This window comes from Medicago truncatula, chromosome 7, assembly GCF_003473485.1.
Source record: "Medicago truncatula cultivar Jemalong A17 chromosome 7, MtrunA17r5.0-ANR, whole genome shotgun sequence".
Taxonomy (NCBI): domain Eukaryota; kingdom Viridiplantae; phylum Streptophyta; class Magnoliopsida; order Fabales; family Fabaceae; genus Medicago; species Medicago truncatula.
The window spans coordinates 28,599,074-28,617,436 of NC_053048.1; the positions used below are offsets into that span (position 1 = coordinate 28,599,074).

General features: G+C 34.7%; 1 protein-coding gene across 1 annotated transcript; it reads left to right on the forward strand.

Moving 5' to 3' along the window:
* Positions 1 to 7,923: 7,923 nt before the first annotated feature.
* LOC11415521 (transcription factor MYB3R-3) lies at positions 7,924 to 15,193 on the forward strand. Its single transcript, XM_003623065.4, has 9 exons — positions 7,924 to 8,084; positions 8,410 to 8,586; positions 8,798 to 8,849; positions 9,018 to 9,075; positions 10,688 to 10,782; positions 10,863 to 10,966; positions 11,195 to 11,323; positions 11,764 to 12,884; positions 14,890 to 15,193. The coding sequence occupies exons 2-8, from the start codon at positions 8,435 to 8,437 to the stop codon at positions 12,872 to 12,874; spliced, it is 1,701 nt and encodes a 566-aa protein (XP_003623113.1). The 5' UTR covers positions 7,924 to 8,084; positions 8,410 to 8,434; the 3' UTR covers positions 12,875 to 12,884; positions 14,890 to 15,193.
* Positions 15,194 to 18,363: the final 3,170 nt, after the last annotated feature.

The window sequence follows — 18,363 nt, forward strand, 5'->3', positions numbered from 1 at the left end:
GCGTCTTGGACATCCAAACGCAAATGTACTTCATGAGTTGCTAAAATCTAATTTTCTTGGAAATAAACACACTCCATCACTTAATTCTGTTCATTTTAATTGTATTCCTTGTAAGCTTGGTAAAAGTAAAATTTTGCCATTTCCAACACATCAGTCTAATGTAACACAACCTTTTGATATAATCCATAGTGATGTTTGGGTCGTGGCACCAGTTATATCTCATTCTCATTACAAATATTTTGTAACTTTTATTGATGATTATAGTCGTTTCACATGGGTCTATTTTCTGCGATCAAAAGATGAAGTCTTTTCCACTTTCAAATTTTTTCATGCTTATATTCAGACCCAATTTTCATCAAAAATCAAAATATTTCGCTCTGACAATGGGGGGGAATACATGTCACACTCATTTCAGGAATTTTTGCAATCTAATGGCATTATATCTCAAAGGTCGTGTCCCTCAACTCCACAACAAAATGGGGTAGCGGAAAGAAAAAACCGTCATTTGCTTGATGTTGTTCGCACCGTTTTGTTAGAGTCTCATGTGCCTTCACGATTTTGGTGTGAAGCTCTTTCCACTGTTGTCCATCTTATAAACAGAATGTCATCTCCATCAATAGGTAATGAATCCCCTTTCACTCGGTTATATGGTCACCCACCAAATTACTCCACTCTACGTGTCTTCGGTTGTGTGTGTTATGTCCACCTTCCTCCACAAGAACGCACTAAGCTCACCGCACAATCTGTTGAATGTGCTTTTCTCGGATACTCTCCTCATCAAAAGGGCTTTTTATGTTATGATCCTAACCTTCGTAGGATTCGGGTGTCTAGAAATGTCATATTCCAAGAAAATAAATATTTTTTTGCATCACATCATGACCTTGTCTCTTCTCCAGTTTCTGTTTTACCAATGTTTTCTAACTCTCATTCAGATCAACAATCATCTAAACCTCTCTTGACCTACAAAAGACGTAGTACTGCCACTCATGGGCCCCCTCAAGATAATTCCTTGGTTGCTGGTCCAGTAGAAGAACCAGAACCAGCTCCTCTACGACGCAGCTCACGCCAAAGCAATCCCCCAGAAAGGTATATCAATTGCATGATAGCAACATTATCTTCTATTCCTATTCCTTCCTCTTATAAACAGGCCATGGAGAATGATTATTGGCAGAAAGCTATAGAATCTGAACTTCTTGCCTTAGAAGAAAATCAAACATGGGATATAGTGCCATGTCCTTCATCTGTTAAACCTTTAGGCAGCAAGTTTGTGTTCTCTATAAAGCTGCGCTCGGATGGATCTATAGATCGTTACAAGGCTCGTTTAGTTGTGCTTGGAAATAAGCAAGAATATGGACTAGACTATGATGAGACGTTTGCTCCGGTTGCCAAGATGACAACCGTGCGCACTATTCTTGCTATTGTTGCGTCACAAGCTTGGTCGTTACATCAAATGGATGTCAAAAACGCATTTCTTCACGGTGACCTTCAGGAGGAAGTTTACATCAAACTTCCTAATGGTATGCCTACACCTTCACCTAATACTGTTTGCAAACTAAAACGATCTTTGTATGAATTGAAACAGGCACCAAGAGTATGGTTTGAAAAGTTTCGATCGACACTAATTGGTTTTGAATTTAGTCAAAGTCAGTATGATCCATCTCTTTTCCTACAAAGAACTCCTAAAGGCATGGTGGTGCTGCTTGTTTACGTGGATGACATTGTTGTGACGGGTTCTGATCAAGATGCTATTTCTAGGATCAAAAATTTGTTGCACTCAACTTTTCATATGAAAGAGTTGGGCCGTCTCACTTATTTCATGGGTTTAGAGGTGCATTATCACCATGAAGGTGTTTTTCTAAATCAACAAAAGTATATTCAAGACTTGGTCCAGCTAGCTGGTCTCACAAATGCAACCCATGTTGACACTCCCATGGAAGTTAATGTTAAATATAGAAGAGATGAAGGTGACCACCTTGATGATCCCACTCAATATCGCAAACTGGTGGGAAGTCTCATCTATGTAACTATCACTCGCCCAGATATTTCTTTTGCTGTACACACAGTTAGTAAGTTCATGCAAACTCCACGACATTTTCATCTTTCAGCAGTACAACGGATCATTAGATACCTCCTTGGCACCCTAAAGCGTGGTTTATTTTTTCCTGTTGGTTCATCAATTAAACTCCAAGCATATAGTGATGCCGATTGGGCAGGCTGTCCAGACACAAGAAAATCTACTACTGGCTGGTGTATATTCCTAGGAAATGCTCCTATTTCATGGAAATGTAAGAAACAAGATTCAGTCTCAAAATCATCCACTGAAGCAGAATACCGCGCAATGTCTGCTGCTTGTTCTGAAATAATATGGTTGCGTGGACTTCTAACAGAACTTGGATTCTCTCAAGAACAACCGACTCCGCTGCATGCTGAGAACACTAGTGCCATTCAGATTGCAGCAAATCCAGTTTACCATGAACAGACGAAACACATCGAGGTTGATTGTCATTCTATTCGAGAAGCCTATGATCGAAGAATCATCAATCTACCACATGTCTCAACATCTGTTCAAACAGCAGACATTTTCACTAAAAGTTTGACACGTCAACGACACAATTTTCTACTTGGCAAATTGATGCTTGTAGATTTACCAGCATAAATTTGAGGGGGGATGTCAATGGAATTAATGGCAAATCAAATTTTATTAGATTGCACATTTATTTGTAAATAGTCAAATAATCATTCTATCAATTAGCATAATTAGCTGTAAATGTATATATGTCAGTTTAGCTAATTTAGTGGGTTGAAAGTCAACTTGAAAGCTTGTAATTGCATTGTATTTATATGAGAAATCAGAATGAAGAGGGACACAGTTTTGACCCTCATTTCTCTTAGTCTCTCTGAGTTTAAACATCCCTCATTTCTTAGTTTCTGAGTCTAACACTAGATGGTAATGGTTTAGCAGGAGAGACATTCTATAATAATGTGGTTTCTGCTTCTGTTAACAAAGTTGAGTTCATGACAGTATACTATTTTCTAGGAACAAGAACCATTTTCAAGAGGTTTTTTTTTTAACAAGACCATTTTCAAGAGGTTAGTTTAAATCATTAACTAAATCTTCTATACCAACTTCCTTATCCGCAAAATGTTTCCCATTTCTAGCCTCTCAAATCCTCCAAATGGTTGTATGACATGTTACCATTAAACCATTCCGGTGCCTTTTGTTGAGAGAAGAGGAATAAAAATAAGGCTTATATTCAATCACCCGGTCCCTTAACTTAATTGATTGTCTCAATTTGGTCCCCTAACTATAATTTGTACCAATTTAGTCCCCTATGTTTTGCTTTGTTGCTAGTTTTAGTCCTTTCTGTTAGTTTCTCTCAAAAAAACGTTAACTTATGTACCAAATTAGGGACCAAATTGGTACAAATTATAGTTAGGGGACCAAATTGAGACAATCAATTAAGCTAAGGGATCAGGTGATTGAATAAGCCTAAAAATAATCAGAAAGATCGAGAGGTGATAGTGCTAGGAAGCATCGCTCCCGTTCCCACCCATTTCATATCACACTGAACTTGAAAACTTGCACCTACAAAACAATTGGTCTTTCACCTCTAAGGATCTCAGACACCAAACATCACCATCCAAATTATTGATAAATATTATCCTTTTTGCTAGATTTCATCTAGTTGGAAGTCTTCCAAGAAAGAGTTGTCAAGCAAAAGTTTGAACTTTAGACGGAGCAAAACTTGCCCAACTAGCTTTCAATCCCCTTCACAAGGCTGCGAACAAGACTTTCTCCGGTAAAAGTTTTTTTTATCAAGGGCCACATACACCGATTTTACCAACAAAAAAAAAAATGTATTGATAAAGCACCAAAGTTCAACTTTATCTTCACGCCCAACTAAGGACCCCTCAATTTAGTCCCATAAATCATGAAATAGAGATTTTTTTCTTTCAAAAAAGTTCATCCGCCACTTCGAGTCCTAACTCCAAGCAAATTATAATAACAAATTAAAATTGCAAACTTCGTCCTGAGAATGATCTTTTGATTAAGGATGGCTTCTTCCAAATTTAGGCTTCGTTCGTTTCTTAAATTCCTAAGTTTTTCTTTTTTTAATCAGCAAATATTATTAGGCACGGCTAGCACAACGAGCGCTTGACCGGCAAGGAGGAAAAGGAGTACAATTAGGCACCACTAAAATACGGCAGTGCTCCAACAACTACACAACTCAAAAAAAAAAAAAAAAAAAAAAAAAAAAAAAAAAACCCTATGAACCCAACTCAAAAAACGAGCAGGCACTAAAACAAAACTATGAACAATAGAAACCAAACAGGAAAAACACCTAACAAACAGACCAACAGCACTCCTTCCTATAGAAGCAGAAGCTAACTGCATACACCATAACTGAAAACCAGCACCACAATAGACTGTTATAACCAGAGAAACGCGACTGCATAACAACCAGAAGGCGACCAAACAGCCGCACAACCAAAGAAGCCAGCATCACCGCAACAAACAAACCTTCGGATTCCAATTCCACTCATAAAACAAACACGCGTGCGAATTCAACCTACCCAAAAATCACCTCCAAGACAACACCTTAAAAGATTCCAACAGCTTCTCCACATCTGTCACAATATTGTTGAAAATTATGTCATTCCTCGCTTTCCAAATACTCCAAATTGCGGCATGCCAAATTAATCTACCACCCCAGCGCAGCTTTTTGTTCAAAAACTCACCATTCCAACATTCCCGCATAATAAACAGATTAAGAGGGATTAAAAAATTAAATTCCAACCACTCCATAAGCTTACACCAGACCTTACCAACCCCTTCGCAATGAAGAAAAAGATGTGTTAAATCTTTAATCGAATTGTTGCACCAAACACACTGAAGAGAGCTATCCGGTGGGAGCGAGTTCCTTATAGCAAGGTTGATCTTTGTTGGGATTCTAAAAACCATCACTTCCGACGGTGCCGGGCTCTTCCAAATATGCGAAAAAACCTTCGTCGGGAGACCATCAAGACCATCCTCCCTTATCATCAATGTTTCCAATTTAGAATAAATTTATTTTATTGACAAAGCACCTTCCTCATCCAACCTCCAAATCCAATCATCCCCCTCCTCGCCCAACACAAACCCATTCAAATCTTCTAACAAATCGTGAAGAAGTAAATCCTCCCACACAAAAAGGTCCCTTCTTCAACTAAAAGCCCACCAACCTTCAAGACCGTCTCTCTCCCATAAATCTCCAATAAAAGCCTCTTTCTGATTAGACAAGGAGAACAATCTTGGATATTTCACCCTAAAGGAACTATTACACATCCAAACCTCATTTCAAAAGCTCGTAGTCTGCCCATTACCAACTCCCCGCAACATCTCCGAGTTAAACCAATTAAGCCCATCTCCATCTCCCAAGTTGACAACGTCCTTCCACCACCGAGATGCATAGTTAGGACAATTAGCACCCTTTAGTAATAAAGGTTCACCAACACCCTGACCATATTTCTCCCTATCTCCATCTCCCAATCTTGATGGTTATGTAATGTTATTTTTTTGGCTATGTAATGACTTATGAACATCAAATATATGACTTATGATGGTATGCAAATGTTTGTCTTTTTATAATCAAAGAGTCTGTCTTTTACTTTTTACTTTGTTTAGCAAATATATGCACCATGGATCACAGTGATATCTGTTGTGAAAATTCAAGGACCTATTTGATGGTATTTTCACTAATTTGAGGATCGATATGATGGATATGCATATAATTCAAGGACCAATTTGATTGAAATTTTTTGACAGAAAGGTTTGATTCATTCATTGACAACCTCTTTTCATTACAACATTACATGGACTTGGCACAATACAATAACATTTTAAACAATTCAATCAAACAAAATACTCCTATCAATATCTTAATCAACCTAAGCTCACTTCCTACACGATCAACTTTATCCATCAACCTTGTCCTCCAAACCTCTTCTCTGCCCCTATCCTTTGGCTTCTCCATCAACCTTGCATTTCTTCCATGACCAACATCATTGTTTTTAAAATAACCTAGTTCTTCAACTTCATCAACCCACAAAAAAATATTACAATTTTCACCATCATCCTATACAATCAAAGGACAAATTCAGTACTATTTAAACAAACCATTCACACATCACATAACCATTGTTAAACAAAACTTTGGCAGAGGACAGACATAGAAAGGCCTTCCTAGGTTATTGACAGTGTTGGCTTTTCTTACAACACAAATTCTAGGACACCAACATTGAAGTTATCTCACCTCATCATTGTACATAGAGCTTGAAGATGAAGACCGACTGTTGTAGTTGTTTTTGCCCAGACGTCCACCACCCATCATTTTTGAACACCGAATCTTCAACGATGACTACTGATTTTTGAATTTTGAATTGAATCAAAAAAAGTTAGGGTTTTAAGTTTTTTGAATTGGGGAAGAACATTGACATCAATTCATGGAAGAAATTTGGGGGATTTTGAACTCTAAGTGACAAATTATAACATTAAGGTTCCAATTTATATATTTGGGGAAGAAAGAGATGTTAATGAGGAAGAGGAGAAAGAGCCGTTAATAAGAAAGAGGAGAAAAAGCAGTTGGCAATTTTCTGAAAATCCATCAATTTGGTCCTTGGCAATTTTCTGTAAATCAATTAATTTGGTCCCTGCTTGCGTGGCAAGCCTTGTAAGAGGTTAACGTTACACGTCACCTCCGTTAACAGAGCAACTTAAACGGAGGGACTGATTTGATTGACATTTTGTAAATTCAGGGACAAAATAGCTATTTTGCAAAATTCATGGACGAATTTGGCCGATTTTTGAAAATTCAAGGACGAAGTTTAGGTATTAGTCAATAAAAGAGTGAGTGTTAGAGAGAGTGTTAGAAAGAGAGAGTTCATATATAGCACTCCTCTTTAACCCAATAAATAAGTGTTAGATAATGTTGCAAGCACTACTCAAAATAAAATAAAATAAATAAGGGTGCATTTGTTTCAAGTTATATTTGCAATGCATATTCCTACGTGATTTGGTAAGGGATAATGTACAATATGTGCGGGATCATGGTTCGAACGCTGGACACCCCACTTATTCATCTATAAGATGAATTTCTCTAACCACTAGACTACTTGACAAAAAAAAAGATAGAATTATGCATATCTAGATTTGTTACAAGTTTAATAAATTTTAATCCCGCGTATAAAACGTTCCTGGGAATAGAAAAAAATTTCCCAAAGAAAAGGGTAGGAATAAAGTTCTCATAGAGATGAGAATAAGTTCATATGTAATTACATATTATAATCCATATTTTTATGGTTCTCGTGAATATTATACTGTTAAACAAACATTTTTTTCTATATACCTTAGAATAAAATTCTTATCTTTATATTCCAAAAAATGTTATTCCTAAAAATAAATTTGATAAATTTGAAACAAACTACTCAAATTTAAATACATTATAAAAATTATACTAACATAAACTTTGAATTTCCACAAAGAAACATACTTTCAATTAAATCAAGTATAAAGATTTGTTTCTTTATAAGCCTAGCTAGAGAGAGGAGAATATTTTCATAACAACCCTAGCACATTAATAAACTCAATAAATAAATCCTTTCTTAACCCACCAAATTAGTTACAATGTTTCCTTCTTTAGACCCAACATTCATTTAAACCCTATCTTCTTTCTCCCCAATCCAACGGCTACAAATCAATCCAACATTTATCGCCGTCACGACTTAAGTGCCGTTTGAGGTTCAAACTTTGATTCCCCTAACGCCGTTAATTAACGTAGCAACAAAAACACGCCACACACTTCTAACGGTAAGTAACGGCAACGTCGGTGATAAACGTTATACGCAACAATTCATAAAAAATAAATAAATATATAAATTCGTTTTTTTTGTTTATTATTATTAAAATTAAAATTCAATTTCAATTTTCCATTGATTCAACGTTCGAGGTTTTTTTTCGAAACCTTAGCTTCGTAGAGAGAACAACAACAACAATTTTGCTTTGTCTTTGTTCTATGAGCTTCACTTCAATTCCCGCCACTGCTTAGGTACTTCTTCTTCTTCTTCACTCTTCGAAGAATTTCAAGATTTCTGTTTTTTTTTTTTTTTGAAAATTGAGGTTTTTTTTTGTTTGATTTGATTGAGTTTTTGTGTTTTGTTATGGTAAAAAACGGTTTTTTTTATTGGTTTTGTTTTGGATAAAGATTTTTATTTTTTATTTTTTTGGGAAAAAATTGAAGGTTTTGATTTGATTATAGATTTTGAGATCTGGGTTTTGTTTGTGTTTGTGTAAAAGTGTGAAAGTTTGGATTTTTTTGGAAATTGAGGTTGGTTTTTAGGGTTTTTGATGTTTGGTAATTGATGGGTTTTTAGGGATTGAAGGTTTTGGTTGAAGGATATGGATGAGTTTGAATCAGAGGTTTGTTGTTTGGAGAATAAACAATCAACTGTTGCTTCTTGCTCATCTGTGTCTGAAGGCAGTGATAGTATAATTCAAAAGTCTCCGGGGATATGTAGCCCCACGGCTACATCCACATCGCCCTCACATCGGTAATGTTTGTTATGTTATTTACTTTTTTGGTTGCAGTTGTAATTATGGATAATGATCATGATGGTGTAGGATAGTATGATGTAATATACATGTTTTATGCCAAATCTGCTATTGGTTTAATTTCACATTCTACAATAGTAGCTGATTCACTTTTGGCAAATCTTTGATGTGGCGTTCATGCACTGATTTACACCGTATATGTTTGTACAGGAGGACAACAGGTCCTATAAGGCGTGCTAAGGGTGGTTGGACAGCAGAGGAGGTTAGTCTTTGCTGATTGGAGACATCTGTTTTTTTTCTCGTTCGAGAAAAGCGGATTGAATTGGGAATTTTGCTAATTTGATTTAACGTCTTTGACAATTACCATTTACCTCTGCTTGCATATAAGTTAATATTAACTGTTCTTATTGTGTTCTTCAATTTATTGTAGGATGAGACATTAAGGAATGCCGTTGCAGCTTTTAAGGGAAAGCATTGGAAGAAAATAGGTAACTATTTACCTGAGTTAATGCATTTGACAAATTGCTGACCCCACTTAGTGGAATAAAGCTTGGTTGTTGCTGTTGAATGCATTTGACAAACTGAAATCACTTATTATTGCTACATCTTTTCTTCCATGGACACATTTAGTCAATAATTCTGTGATGATGATCTTTGTATGTGATTTACAAATTTATGAAGTAAATGTGTATCATGAGGAGGGGGTGGGGGTTGAATTGTGACCTAGTCTCTTCACTGAAACAGTATCCTCCAAAGAGGGTTAGTTGCTGAATCGATAAATGTAACCTAGTCTTATGGAGAGGGAGTTACTAGAATCAGAGTTAATGGTGAAAGGGTTTTATGTGTCTTTGTATATCTGAATCTGAATGCAAATGGTTTATACTCACAATGTTTGCAATATCTCTGTTTTAAGAGTTTTTTTTTTTAAAATGTTGCTACAAGTAACCTTACTTTAACCACCTATCTACTTACACCTAGCACGCCAAACCTGGCTTTGCACAAACTGGATATTTTTTTCAGCCTCGGCAGGCTTTGTCCACTTCAGCTCTTTTTACGCAGAGCTAACTCGTGTAGATTGTACTTTGACCATACGTATGTTCTCAATGTGAAAAAGAGGTCGATGATCCTGATTCATCTTATAGATCATATACTCTGGAGGACTCAGAGTATATGATGGAAAAATAGAAAGATCTATGCCACAGTTTTCAAGTGGGCTGGGTGAAATTTAGAAGTGCTTTGATGGTGTTTTCAATGTGTAGAATAGATCCAGTCATCACCTGTTTTAAAATAGAAAATTCAGCCGACATTTATTCTTAAAGGAACCTGAAAATTATCATTATGAAACTGTTGCGCTGTTATATAAAAATTATGTGATTATTATTTATGGGAGGAGTGCTATGGATACTCTCTTTCTAACACTCATTCTCTTATTGGGTGAATTTCAACCAATAAAAGAGTGAGTGTTAGAAAGATAGTGTTCCTAACATTTCTCTATTTATGGTTTTCTTTGTACTAGGGTGGAGCCAGAGATTATACTGCAGTTGAAAGACAAATATATTATTCAATAGATATAGGCTTGAAAAATTCTTTTTGTTTGTTTCGATTCTTCAGGATGCAGAATATTTAGAATGAAAACCACTAAAATTAGAACTTCAAACTTTTATTTACGTTGTTCATTGTAATATTTGATTGGTTTAAATATGATTTTAGTCCATGCAATTATAGTGTTTTTTGGTTTTAATCCCTATATTTTTTTTGTTTAGATTCAATCCCTGAAAATGCAAAAGTTGTTGCTTTTTAGTCCCTGATGTCAAACATGGTCTAATAAAATCTTGCCACGTGGCCTAGTAAGCTGATGTCAGGAACTAAAAGCAACAATTTTTGAATTTGCAGGGACTGAAACCAAACAAATAACTTAGAGGGACTAAAACCAAAAACACTATAATTGTAGGGACTAAAGTCATATTTAAACTATTTGTTTTAAATTGTTCTGTGACGAAGAATCATCATATGTTTGAACACTTTTATTTGTTCATGTGCCTCACTACCAAGTGCTTAATGAAAGCATATGCTCACACTGGTTTTAAATGTGGAATGCAGCTGAGTTTTTTGCTGATAGATCAGAAGTTCAATGTCTGCACAGATGGCAAAAGGTTCTCAATCCAGAACTTGTTAAAGGACCATGGACACAAGAGGTTGAAACCTAGTTCTTTTCTTCTTTCCAAATTTTTCTACAGTTTTGTTCAAACCCTAACTTCTTTGGCTTGGCTTACAGGAGGATGATAAAATTGTTGAACTGGTGGCAAAATACGGGCCTACAAAATGGTCCTTGATTGCCAAGTCTTTGCCTGGTCGAATAGGGAAACAGTGTCGAGAAAGGTAGGTTAGCTGAAGTTTGTGTCATTTATTATTTGTGCATCTTTTTAAATAATTTTACTGATAAAAGATGTTGTTTTCCATATCATTAAATATAAATTTTTCTTGCATATCATCAACTTTTGAAGATCTTAAAAAATACAATTTTAAATTGATGACTTGATTAGTATAACTTGCTTTCAATATTTACAACTCGAATCATACTGGTTTTTCCTTTTCTAATGTTTTCAGGTGGCACAATCATCTCAATCCTGATATAAAGAAGGATGCCTGGACTTTGGAAGAGGAACTAGCCTTGATGAATGCTCATCGTATACATGGGAACAAATGGGCTGAAATAGCTAAGGTCCTTCCTGGAAGGTATACTTTCTTATTAATTCTTTAGTTATTCTAAAGGAAATTAAGGTCATAACTAATATAATGGAATGATATCTCTACGTTACCATGATAATTGTGAAGTATCATCCAGGATTAGTGGCCGCAAAAATTTTCCACCTGATTTCATTTTCTTTTGTTACTATAGTAGTGGTGGTGGTATTTGGATTTATTTTTCTTTCTCTCTTTCTTAATTACAGATTAATGAAAGATATATTTTATCTGTCTTGTTCTAGTGATTTGTTAGTTGAATCCCTGTGAAATTTATGTTTGAACCAGAAAAGATAGGACAACAGATTGAGTATATACAACCTCTGAGAACTAGTTGTAAGATATATATTGTGATGTGAAATAGCATACCATTTTATCTATATTTATGACAAAATGCTAACATTCATCTTCGGTATTTTTTTTTTCTTCTGCAGGACTGATAATGCAATAAAGAACCACTGGAATAGTTCTTTGAAGAAGAAGTTAGATTTCTACTTAGCCACAGGAAAACTTCCACCAATTCCAAAAAGCAATCCACTAGTTGCTGCCAAAGATACAATTAAACGTTCTGCTTCTAAAACAATACTTGTTTCATCTAATAAAGAACTAAATGTGGCTGTTGAAGCATCGTCTGAAACTACAGCCATTAGTAAGCCAGATGACAGTGGCAAGATTCAGTTTGAGTCCTCAGGAACAGCTAGAGAAGTTGGTGATTCTTCAAGTCTCCCGGCAAATGAATCTGCTGATTCTGACTGTGTAGAAGGCAAGCCTGGACCATCCAATGTGGATCTTAGCTGTGGAAACTCAGAGCATATATCAAGAGCTAATTTTGGAACAACTTACGGGCCAAAATATGAGAATTCTGCACTCAATGGAAACTCAATAACTGAGCATTGTTTAAACAATGGTAAAATGAGAAATAGTAGTAGCGGGTTAATCCGGACATCTACACAAGAAAATCAGACTTGCGGTTCTTTGTGTTACGAGCCACCACTTTTAGCTGGTTCAGTTCCTTTAGATTCTCTTCATTTAAGTATTCTCTGCATGCAGAATGATTACTGTTCTAAGTTGTCACCCATTGGTTACACCACTCCACCTCGCGCGAGGGTTAGTGAATTATGTACGGAGACCCCTGAATCTATATTGAGAAAGGCTGCTAATACTTATCCAAATACTCCTTCCATATTTAGGAGGAGAAGAACTGGAGTCCAACCACTAACTTCTCCTAGTAAAGTTTTAAAAGTCGACAATGATTCACATGCTTCTAATGAACCATATAGAACCAAGAATAATTCTGATTCTGAAGCTCAGACATTGTCTGAGAGTCCCGCAAGCCGTGACAATAATAAGGCTTTCAATGCATCGCCGCCATACCGGTTAAGAACCAAACGGACAGCAGTTGTCAAGTCTGTCGAGAAACAACTTGAGTTTGCGTTTGACAAAGAGAAGAATGATGACAACATGAGTGCAATGGAAAAATCTACAAAGAGGAGCAATGTTATGACTGAGGATCGTCTGCATGAAAGAAAATTGGTTGCTACGTAGTGCACAAATTGTAAGTTTTTGTTGCTCTTTAAATGCACCATATTGTTTTCCTGCTTAAGCTATATGGTATCGTATTGTTATTTGACATGATTATATCATTTTGTTTACTTAAAAAGATATTAGTTGTCTATCAAATTGGTAGCAATATCTTTTGCATTGAATTACTTCTTTTTGCCGAGAGTCATAGTCCTGTCAGTATTGAATTGTAAGTACTTACAAATTTGAGTGCTTGCGGGTTTTCCTCAAGCAATCCAATTAATTTGAGTTGGCTTCTAAAGCCTTAGTTCTTAAGCCGTGAGAGTCTCTGGCCATAATTGTCATGCCGAGAGACCATAGCTGTGATGAAAAATATCTCGAAAACCCTAAACTTCGTGACCTACTCTGACAAAGTGTTAAGAACCCGTGATTTGAATTCCTATGAAAGAACACTTTTTTTTAAGAAATATGATAGAATAGGAGAGAATCTCTCCTCCAAGGATTTTCCCCTCACATTATAGTTGATACTCTATTAAAAAACTTTACAATATTCAATTATCTCTAATTAGCCCCCCCATTTATAAAAGATAATCCTAACTACCACATTGACTAATAACTTCCCCAACTAACTCCTTAACTACTCAGATATCATTTATTATATCCTACACAAAACTCATCCATTAGACTTGTCATTTCCTATTTAAAAAATGGGGCTATTTCGTCAATTTCCATCTTCTTTTCTCCATGTTCTCTATTCGATTCTGCTTCTTTCTTTTTTGCTGCAACTTTTTCAGCATTCAAATGCGACGACAAGCACCGCCGGCGGACAACCATCACATTCCCGTACATCTTTTCAAGTTGTGCGCCCCTTCCAAAACTCATTCACCTTCTCATCATGCTTTCCGATTACTATAAACGAGACCGAATGAAACTATCACTGTACGGTTCTCCGGCGGTGTGAGGGAGAAGAGGAATTCGCCGGCGGTGGAGTTGTAGATCTGAACGGAAGATCAAAGCATGGTTACCGATGAGGACGATGGTGGTGAGAAGGAAAGTGGTGTGGGGAAGTAGAGAGAACGCCGTAGATCTCACTGGAGAGAAGAGGTCATGGTGGGTGAGAGTTGCAAAGACCAGAAAGAAGAAAAAGAAGAAAGAGAAAATTAAAAGAAAAAAAAAAAAAAAAAGAAGTAAAAACTTGAATATGTATACGATCGTGTCGTATATTTGTCTCGTTTTTGTGTTCATTTATCAAAACTCTTTTTAAATTACGGACACTATGAAATGTTTTTTAGAAAGTAACATATTAACATGATAAACGATCATATAATACTTCAATCACACTTAATTTATTTTAGAAAAACATTATATAATACTTCAAGCTTCCTTTTCAAACAACGTCGATACTATTGTTTGGAGTCTGAGTCAAGTCAATTCTATCCATGTTTTTTAGGCAATTTGTTCTTTTCATTGATGAATTTTCTCAATGTAAAGAGTTGTCTTCTATTTTCAAGAACTTGTGGCGAAATAAGGAAATCAATCTGGTCATTCTGTTCACTAGTGATAATACAAAAGTATATTTTTCAGCTCTATTTAATGCCTTCATGGCATCATGTGGTTTGACTCATCTATCTACAACATACAACATGCTCACATAATGATGACATAAAATGTAGAATACATGGTCCCATCCATTATTGACAATGCTTACATTCTTCTGCTGCCTGCTAATGCACCTTTAAAATTATGGGGTGTTGAAGTTCTTACTGCTGGTTACTTAAACAATGGGATCTCATTGAAAGTTTTAATTAAGACAATGCCTTATTCTCCCTTTAGATGATAGGTTTAGTTAGGCGATATATATTTTGCTATGTATTATTATTTATCGCTAAGAGGCGTTTCTCTCAAGGAATTCAACTGATTCATGTTTACCTTTATTTCATTCAGCATCAGATGATATATTCTTCTTGCAGTTTTTGTTTACTGATCAAATTTTGGCATAAGCTGTGATGAATCCTAATAACTCTTCTGAATTGATGCAGGGGTTTTTATAGTAGCTGGACTTGCTCTTGAAACTGGTTGATTGTTTCTCTAAATTGATAGACAAAGTTTACCACTTTTTACGAAATTAATTCAGATTGCAGAGTCAAAATGACTTGGCGTTGGTGCTTTTGTTTCCATCACACATCAACATAATTCAGCAACAGTAGATGTCTACTATGTGTAGAATAAGGATTGATAAACTCCATTTACTTGTTTATAGATATGTTATTATTTTTGTACAGTTACATCTTAGGAAAAATAAATGTTCTTAAGTTTCATCATTGTTTTGAGGAGAAGTTTCATCATTGTTGAGATTTTTTTTTTTTTTTTCAAACTCTTAATTGAAATGATTTACAGCCTTAAAATGCAAATAAGTGTAAGCACCAGGTACTTTACACTGAAAATGCTGTGATAAGCAGCCAAAGGTGTTGCAATTTTAGACTGGAAATAGAGAGCATGCTTATCATGAAATAATCATCAAATTCAAGGATAATTAATGCAAAGGTGTCATTTATACTTTGTTTGGTTTCTTGGAAGCTATGAACTGCTTGAAGCCTACTGTTTGTTATGAGAAATTGATTTTCACTTCTTTTTTTGTTATTTATTTTATTTTAAATTATTTTCACTGTTCCAAAATTTGAAAACAATTCTTTTTTTGAGAACAGTTGATGATAGAACAAAAATTAATCTTTTTGTAATTATTAGTATATTTACAAAATAGCAATAGATGGGGATGTTTTTTTTTTTTTAGCAAAGGAATAGATGGGGATGTTTGGATGAAGGTTTCTAATTGCATTACATTTTTAATGAAAATAAAAAACTGATAATTCTTTTTTGCTGAAATGTACTTTTGGCCCTCTTATTAAAAACTTGATTTTTCTGTATAAAATTATGGGGATAAAAAATGCATTTATTTTTTTAGAATACTCATTTTTTGCCAATACTTTTACGGTACTCTTTTGTGACATTTAAATTAGGCTTAATTGTACTTTTGGCCCTCTATCTTTCTAAAAGTTGCGATTTTGACCCCTTAATTAATTAAAATACAAAACAACCCCCTATGTATTGGATCTTTGGCAATTTTGGCCCCCAATGCTACTTTTATTAGTCTTTGCTGACGTGGCACTCACAATGGTCGACATGTGGCACCTCACTTAAGGGATATGGGTGCCACATCAGCGAAGACTAATCAATAGTGCAATTAAGTCTTTAAATTACAATGAACCATTTCTAAAAGTTTGAGATGGAGCAATGTTATCTGAACATTTAAAACATCATATAAAAATAAGTTAGTTGTAACAAAAAAAAGTTTTTAGCAGACTCTTTACCCTTCTTGGGATGTAAGTCATCCATGAGTTCTTGCCTATGAACCCTCAAAGAACAAGGAAACTCATCTAGCTGAAGGGTAGCTTGATCTATTGATAATGATACTGAAGTTGCTAATTATTTGTTCAACAGTTTCCACCATCTTAAACATTTCATTCTGATTGAACAATGAGTTGATGTTTTTGCCTCTATCACTTGGTTAGTTCCATCGTGGTTAACTTTTAAGGCATCCCAAGTTTCTTTTGCAATCCAAAGATTATTTATTTTACGGTTAAATGAGTTTTTGGTCCTTATAAATACATAATTTATTTTAATCTCTAAAAAAAAATTCAAACAATAGTTTCCCAAATGTTTTATGTCGATAAAATTGGTTATCATTAGGAATGTGAATAGGCTAGGCCGGCCTACAAGAGCTTATGGCTTAGTCTACGACAGGTCAGGTCAGGCTAGACTTTTTTTCCAAGTAGAGTAGACTTAGGCTTTTGTAAAAGTCTATTTAGCTAAAAAGATCAGATCATAGGCCATAAAAAAAACCTCCTAGGCCTACCAGGCTGGCTTACTTAAGTAAATATGAATAATATTGTTTATTATTAATATTATTATATAATATTTTGCCCTTTGAATTAAATTATAAATTTGCTAACGTTTTTAGTAATTTAAGTTTATTAGTATAATTTGTTTTTTGGCCTATTCAAATGTATTATTATAAACTAGAATTGAAATATGATATATAATATATAATCAAATTCTCTAAAAAATTCTTGTTAAATATAAAAAAAATGAGTTTAATTTAATTGATCTATTAGTTCGTTAGTTGATTAAAACTTAAATCACATTATTTATTTAAAGATGTTTATATGAAATAGGATTTTAACCAAGCTAACAGTCAAAACCAGACTTTCGACATGCCAGACTCAGGCTTAAAAAATAAGTCTATGACAAGTCGTCGGCAAGACTTATGCCTCAGAAAAATTTGACAGACCAGTCTAAAGCCTTGCAAAGCCTAACTCGACCTAACCTATTTTCACCCCTAGTCATCATTGTTAAAAGTTGCATACTGACATGACACTGTATAGGAAAACTAAAAATGAAATATAGATTTTTTTTTTTGACTAAAAAATGAAATATAGTTTTACTCTTTTGGTACAAGAAACATAGTATATTTATAGGGAACAAAAACTTATCTAACATCAAAATTTGGTCCTTATATCACCTATAAATATACTTTTTCCCTATATACATTGCCACCTTTAACTTTATTTTAACAGCGACGACCAAATTTATTGAGGCAAACATTTGGGATAATTGTTTGGAGAAATATTATATTTATAGAGAACAAAAACTTATTTAATCATTTATTTTATCAACTCTACTTTTACTAAGAGCATATACAGTAGAGTATGCAAAATTGGAGTTCAACAATATTTGTTTTACTTAATGTATGACAACTGAAATTGGATTTCTTGGTCAAGTGATAATCCACTTAACTAAGTGATAATCAACAATATTTCAGTTGATTATCACTTCAGTTGGAGCTTTATAAAAGTTGGAGCTAAAATAAAAGTGATAATCCCTTTTATAACACCAACTAAGAAAATAGACGATATTTGAGCTTTAGCTTTGTAACAGAAAAGTACAATCCTTATACTTGTTTATGCACAATTGCAATTGTCATTTATTTGGACAGATCATGTAGAAGGATAACCCTGACTTCAACAGAAGCATGGTATCTTCTAAATAACTTAGGTCTTGATAATTTTGCCAATATATTTGAGTACTCAACGCAAAGATCACTTTTTTTATGAACTAAATCTCTTATTTCAGAATGCTAAATCTTACAACCATGGTAAGGATAGAAAACACCCAGAATAGAGTTAATCGAGTAATAATGTAATATTAGGGTTGAACTTGTGAAAACATGACAGGCGAATTTCAAAAATTAACAACGAAATTTTTAATGATTCCATTGCACTCTTTTCATCTATTCACGCAGATAAACATAGTAGTTCCACAATTCATGACTAAACAACTTCATTTTATAACTTCATTGGCAATGTGGCTCTTATGTTATTCAAAACGCAATTTCACACGGAAAACTCAAATTGGAAACCCACTCATCAACAAATACTAGCATAATTAAAAGGACA

Coding starts and splice junctions, on each gene's coding strand:
- LOC11415521 (XM_003623065.4), top strand. CDS start 8,435: ATGGATGAGTTTGAATCAGAGGTTTGTTGTTTGGAGAATAAACAATCA. Junction 8,850..9,017: donor GTGGTTGGACAGCAGAGGAG/GTTAGTCTTTGC, acceptor AATTTATTGTAG/GATGAGACATTAAGGAATGC. Junction 9,076..10,687: donor AAAGCATTGGAAGAAAATAG/GTAACTATTTAC, acceptor TGTGGAATGCAG/CTGAGTTTTTTGCTGATAGA.